Genomic DNA, 6,852 nt, shown 5'->3' with positions numbered 1-6,852 from the left:
GATTAGGCCTCTGGGTACTGAGATGCTCTTCATGGCAATACTAAATTCAGCCAAATAAATGCACATTACTTAATTGCACATGTACTATTATGTGCCATGAAAGTATGCTATATGGTTTGATTTCAGCATATAATATATTATATATTATATATTATATAAGAGTGATATATGATCTCTTCTTCTGGTTCCTGTCAGTATGCGCACAGCAGCATTCTGGACTAGCTGCAGGCTATTTTGGGACTTACTTGGGCAGCCTGATAATAAAGCGTTGCAATAGTCCAGCCTAGAAGTAACAAATGTGTGAACACGTTTTTCTGCATCATTTTGAGACAGAATGTGCCTAACTTTTGCAATATTACGCAGGTGAAAAAAGGCAGTCCTTGAAATTTGTTTTATGTGGGACTGAAAGGAACATATCTTGGTCAAACGGAACTCCCAGAACTCCCAGTTACTCCAGCACAGTTTTTTTTAATGTTATGTCACAAGCCATCTCTGGTTGCATCCTGTTTTTTTCTTAGCCGGGCAGCTGACATGGGAGGGGTCACAATGGGAGGATAAATACAAGGGTCTGTGGGCCCAAGAGTTGTCCAGATCTTCACCTCCTCCAGCTTCTCCCCGCTCTCCTAAACCTCAAAGAGACAGGATGCCTCACGCATACCCTTTCCTCACTCCTGAGCAGAAGAAGGAGCTCAGTGACATTGCTCACAAGATCGTCGCTCCCGGCAAGGGAATCCTCGCCGCAGATGAGTCTACCGGCAGCGTTGCCAAGCGCTTCCAGAGCATCAATGCTGAGAACACGGAGGAGAACAGGAGGCTGTACCGTCAGCTGCTCTTCACCGCTGACGAGCGCATGGAGCCCTGCATTGGTGGTGTCATCTTCTTCCACGAGACCATGTACCAGAAGACCGACGATGGCGTGCTCTTCCCCGAGTTCCTGAGGAAGAGAGGCATGGTTGTTGGAATCAAGGTTGACAAAGGTGTCGTCCCCCTGGCCGGAACCAACGACGAGACCACCACCCAGGGTCTTGACGGCCTGTATGAGCGCATGGCCCAGTACAAGAAGGACGGTGCAGATTTCGCCAAGTGGCGCTGTGTGCTGAAGATCACCCCCACCACCCCCTCCAATCTGGCCATCATTGAGAACGCCAACGTCCTGGCCCGCTACGCCAGCATCTGCCAGATGCACGGCATTGTCCCCATCGTCGAGCCCGAGGTCCTCTCCGACGGCGACCACGACCTGAAGCGCTGCCAGTATGTGACCGAGGTTGTCCTGGCCACTGTGTACAAGGCCCTCTCTGACCACCACGTCTACCTGGAGGGCACCCTGCTCAAGCCCAACATGGTCACCGCCGGACACGCCTGCTCGCACAAGTACACCAACGAGGAGATCGCCATGGCGACCGTCACTGCCCTGCGCCGCAGCGTGCCCCCCGCAGTCCCCGGCATCACCTTCCTGTCCGGTGGCCAGAGTGAGGAGCAGGCGTCCATCAACCTGAACGCCATGAACAAATGCCCTCTGCCCAGGCCATGGGCCATTACTTTCTCCTACGGCCGTGCCCTGCAGGCCTCTGCCCTCAAAGCATGGGGCGGCAAGAAGGAGAATGGCAAAGCCTGCCAGGAGGAGTTCATGAAGAGAGCGCTGGCTAACAGTCTGGCCTGCGTCGGCAAATATGCCGCTGCTGGAGCCAGCGCCGCCGGCGGAGAGTCACTGTACGTGGCTAACCACGCTTATTAAGCATGGACACTGCCCAGTTCTCTTTCTACGATCTTCACCATCCCAGCACCACTGAACATAAACGACCTCGCCTTTCTAGGCTCTGCCTATGATCTCCCTCTTTCTCTCTCTCTCTCTCTCTCTTTCTCTCTCTCTCTGTTTCTTGACAACAGCACTTTTTGCAACCCGTCTGCGAGAAGTGAGAGGAAAAAATGCAAAAGCCTCTTCTTTAGGTTTGCTGTCAAAGGGCGAAGATTCTGCAAAACATTCTGCCTCCATTCCCTCACTGTATATTTGTAAAGCACCTTTTTTCAGGTGAAAAGTTTTCCACATGATGTTTGTGTTCCTTGGACTGTTTCCACCAAGTCTGGTATATACAGTATGTTTATACTGGTGCCATGGAATACAATTCTAAAGTATCACAAAAAAATAAATAATAATAAAACAAAGTTGGATTTTTGCACATTGCTCTGATTTTACTGCTGTTGGGAAAATACAAGTAATTTAGTTTGAAATTTGGATTCCGCCTGTCTATCCTGCACTGCCGTCTGCCGCCCACACTAATCCACTAATGGGACCTCCCATGTCTTAACAGTATACACAATATCTATTCTTCACTGCATTAGAAACCAATGTCTTGCTACTGCTGATCGCCTACTTCACCTACGGACCTTTTAGACAAAAGTATTATTAATGTAATTGTGATGTTTTACATTCTTTTTGCCTGATACAATTTTCAATCAATCAATCAATCCACATGATGCGGCATGCCAACATGAAAACAGGGACAGCAAAGAAAAGAAAGTAGGCTACATCCCAGTTCATGCATAGTGGAATAGCTGCAGATGGAAGAACATGTCCTCAAGCTGCTGGGAGTGACTCATACAATATTACACTTCTGACTCAGCTATTCACCAGATCAGAGCAGATGTGAATCCCTGGATCCTGTATGAACACTGAAATAAATACTCTACCCACATTACATACATGCAAAAAAAAAGAAGAAGAAAACAGTTTTTTCTTTACCACATATGTGCATCTATTAGACTGGGATCAAGTGGCTTTGCTGATCAGGTCTGGGAGCAGATATGGAAATAAATGGGGCTCGCTTGTATTGTGTGATTGTGTGATTGTGTGTGTGTGTGTGTGTGTGTGTGTGTGTGTGTGTGTGTGTGTGTGTGTGTGTGTGTGTGTGTGTGTGTGTGTGTGGGTCAAGCGACACTGGTCAATTCAGAGTGAAAACCAGGCTTTTCACATGGGTACAGGAGGAAAGCCTGTTGAAGGGCAGTGTTTTATTTATTTATTCTTTTACAATTTTCCCCCTTTAACGGTTATAGATACATATTTATATTTGATTATTATTACTATCATTAACATAATGAATGAAGTATTATTTATTTATTTATGATGCTGCAGTAATCCAGGGAATCATACTACGTACTCCGGTACAGTAGGTGGCGGGACCCCTTAACAGACGACGTCATACTGGCTGCGTGCAGCCAGTATGCGCGCAACGAAACCCATTATATCAGGTCTCGTTAGGACGCGTCTCACTAGCCAACACACACAAGAGGGGGTTGGGGTGTGCTGAAACCAGTGCACCCCGAAACAGGTTGGGAATTGATTGCGTGAAACAATCACCTGTGCGTCCAGGCTCAATGTTAGTAAACAAATAATTGGTCTATGCATCTAAAAGCAATGGCTGCAACCCGTCTAGTTCTAATCTATGGTTCTAATCCATAGCGTTAGAAGGAGTTCTCCTTGACGCTATGGTACTTTCCAGCCGTTGCCCCGTTATATTATACCTCTATGCGTTGCCCGCACACCCGCGGTAGCGCAGGCTGCGCATTCTCTCGTCTTTAGTCAAAATAAAAAATACACTTTTGCTACTCACCAAAACAAAGACGGATTTAAGATGTTAAAAGCCTACTCTCCTTAGTGGAAACACTCGGAGCCCCCCACCTTACGTCTAAAATACACTTTTTGACCAAACTGTAAAGAATCCACCGGATGTAAAACATGTTTTAGTTATTCTACTGCGTCCCCTACAGATCTTGTCAATAGAACACTTCAATTGACCACATCTGTAGGTGGCGCAGTGGAGCAACTAAAACAGTTTTCCATCCAGTGAAATAAGACGTGATGTGAGGGGCTCCGAGTGTTCCCACTAAGGAAAGTAGGCTTTCAACATCTTACAAGCGTCTTTGTTTTGGTGAGTAGCAAAAGTGTATTTATTATTATTATTTGTTTTTTTTTTTACTACAGACGGGAGGCTGTGGCTGTGGAAAGTAACAATAGTGTTAAGGAGAACTAATCCGTAATAAAACCAAAAGAAGAAGAAGTCCCACCCTGCGATTGGCCTTCAAAACTGTATACGTCATCAGTAGTGGCCGGAAAAATCTTCCACAACATTATCACATGGGTCAATTTCTGTCTCCTTTCAAAGTGTAGGATAGTTGTTTATCGTTAGGTCATGATGATGACATTTCACAACAAGTCGTGTGTGATATTGTCGATGGCCAAACCCTGTCGAGTGTGTGTGTGAGTGTGTTTGTTTATTATGAACGCTGCTCGTGCGTTGAGAACCTCTTTCGCTTTGCTACATGTTGTGAAATCGATCAGGTCGATCAGTCATCGATCATGCAGTGATCATCATCATCAGTGTTTGTTCTTACGATCCATGGCGACCAACAACAACAACGTTAATAATATCATGATGAATTCAAAGAAAGGCAAGAAGACCAAAGAGACTTTAAGGCATGTCAAGACCAAGGAGCAGAGGAGCCGGCGTGGTGGGGACACACATGGCCCGTCCACCGTCTACCTGCAGGTAATATAGACCTGATCCATGACCGTCATGGATGAACTTCAACATAGATAGTGTTTGCACGTTCTCCCTTTTTGGCCCGTACATCTACATAAACGTTCAGATTTTAAATATGAAGTGCTTACCTCATGGCCACGGATGTTACAATTATTTACGGGCCGTCAGACGTATCCTTGTCTTCCGTGTTGTTCAATGAAAAAGCATTTTAGACCGATTGGTGGCCATTTCCTCATATAGTTATAGTGTATCAGAGTGCAATACACCTCCCAACCGATAGGGTTGAGTAGTTGAAAGCATACGTAGAAAATACAAAGAAAATGGCCACCGATCGGATTAAAATGCTTTTTATTTAACAATACGGAAGATACAGGTACTTCTGAAGGCCCGTACATAATTCTAACATCCGTGGCCATGGGGTAAGCACTTTATATTTGAGATCTGAACGTTTTTGTAGATGTACGGCCGTAAATGGAGAAAGTGCAAACACCAGGTTGAAGTTCATCCATGATTGTCATGATATGACAGTCATGTTTCAGGGCTAGTAACATCACTGCTTCTCCCCCTCAAGGACCCACTGAGCATGTTTTGGTCTATTAGACGTCTAAAATACGTCTAAGGGGTAGGCTAAACAGGGTTATAAATGGTCTACTGGTGAAAGTTTTTTTAGCGGTCAGGCTTAGCCTAGACGTTGATTAGCTGTTTTTTAAACGTTTATTTATAGACCGTCTATATTATAGACGTCAACGTCTATAGACGACTATGGCTCAGTGGGGACCCCTGGGGGTCCCCTGCTAATTGATTCGTTATTATGAACCCTTGCAGGTCTGTGTTCAAATGGAACCACATAGATTATGAACAGGTTTTATTTATTATGAACAGGTTTTATTATGTGCCATTTGCACGAGTGTATTGCATTCTTGAGAGTAGCTCCCTGACTCAGCCTCTGAAAACAACAAGCAAGAGAATAAAATACATCTTAGAATGTCCACAAAAACCTCTGATATCTAAAAAGTTAATAAATACATACGTATTACTTACTTGCGTAGTTCACATCAACAATAAAAAAAAAAAATTGCTCAGTAAACAGTCAAATTTATAAGAAAAAGGGTTTGACTAGTTGACCTGTATGTGAATGAGGTGTGATTAGTAGTATTATTGATTACCTTCCATAACGGAATTACCATAAATGGTTAGGTGTTTAACAACCACTACTTTCACCCTGATGTTCCAATTTATTTTCCAAACATTTTTAAAAGTCTTCACACTCCCACTGAGCATTTTTCGGTCTAATAGACGTATAAAACACGTCTAAATGGCCCCTATACGGCTAGGCTAAAACAGGTTTATAATTGGTCTACTGGTGAAAGTTTTTTAGCGGTATAGGTTTAGCCTAGCCGTTTAAAAGACGTCTATTCAACGTCTATATATATACCTCTTAGACGTCTAAATAACAGCTAATATACGTCTAAAGCTATATTTAGACGTTTGTTAAACGTTTATTTTTATATCAAATGTAGACCCCATAGACGTTATTTAGACGTCATTTAAACGTCTATTTAATTATAAGGATATGAATACTTATAATTAAATCCAGACGTTTAAATAAGATAGACTACCTTTACAAGACATATATTCATTTAAAAGGCTCAATATTTAATGCAGATCCAGCTTCTCTATTTAAAAAAGAAATACTAAAGGGAACACATTTAACCTGATATCCTTACCTTGATAAATGTGGTAATGTAGTCCCAGGATGTTCTGACAATTTATTTACATTGTTATCTTTATGGATATTCTAAACAGCTTTGAGTGTAACACGAATGTCATTTGTACTGTACAACAGGATATAAATAAATGTATTTATGTTAAGATTTGACTATCCCTCAACTATATTTCAATCACAACCTGTTTCAACAATTTTTCAAAAACAATGGAGGTGCAGGTATAAGAGTCAAGAACCAAACCAAATATAACAATTTGTTGAACTTTACTATACTTTGCTATAGACAAGCAAACACACATATATTTAACTATCACACACTCAGTTTATTACACACATTCTGCGTCTGCGTAAATAGCAGGCAAGCAGCAGCCAGCTTCCCAAATGCACTTTGCCCAAAAATGTGAAAACATGCGGTGCTCTAAAATTGAATTTGAACTGCCTTAAGTTTTAGATTGTGAAACAAAGAAAAAACTGCATTTCAAAGCAGTGACCTGGCTTAAAAATCTAGAAAATGATTGACCAGGAGAATAAAAGTGTGACAGCAACATTATAAAATGGCTTGCAGCAACAAAGAAACACACAGGGCTA

At 42.8% G+C, this 6,852-nt stretch overlaps 2 protein-coding genes across 3 annotated transcripts in view; both read left to right on the top strand.

The window, feature by feature from the left end:
* The first annotated feature begins 593 nt into the window (after positions 1-593).
* LOC311055482 (fructose-bisphosphate aldolase A-like) lies at positions 594-1,785 on the top strand. Its single transcript, XM_084071676.1, has one exon. It carries the CDS (start codon positions 644-646, stop codon positions 1,733-1,735), a length of 1,092 nt encoding a protein of 363 aa, XP_083927802.1. The 5' UTR covers positions 594-643; the 3' UTR covers positions 1,736-1,785.
* A 2,332-nt stretch (positions 1,786-4,117) lies between these two features.
* Positions 4,118-6,852, top strand: part of elac2 (elaC ribonuclease Z 2) — a 49,388-nt gene continuing 46,653 nt past the window's right edge. For both annotated transcript variants that reach the window (XR_014601817.1, XM_084071937.1), the window contains exon 1: positions 4,118-4,544. Coding sequence is in view for 1 of the 2 variants with exons in the window: in XM_084071937.1 (XP_083928063.1) it covers positions 4,275-4,544 (270 nt within the window). In the remaining variant the exon portion in view is untranslated. The remainder of the gene's footprint in view (positions 4,545-6,852) is intronic.

This window comes from Gymnoscopelus microlampas (genome assembly GCF_963454915.1).
Source record: "Gymnoscopelus microlampas genome assembly, chromosome: 11".
Lineage (NCBI taxonomy): Eukaryota > Metazoa > Chordata > Actinopteri > Myctophiformes > Myctophidae > Gymnoscopelus > Gymnoscopelus microlampas.
This window is presented reverse-complemented; position numbering and strand designations above follow the sequence as displayed.

Bases quoted from the DNA above. Each gene is read 5' to 3' on its own strand.
- LOC311055482 (XM_084071676.1), top strand. From the start codon at position 644: ATGCCTCACGCATACCCTTTCCTCACTCCTGAGCAGAAGAAGGAGCTC.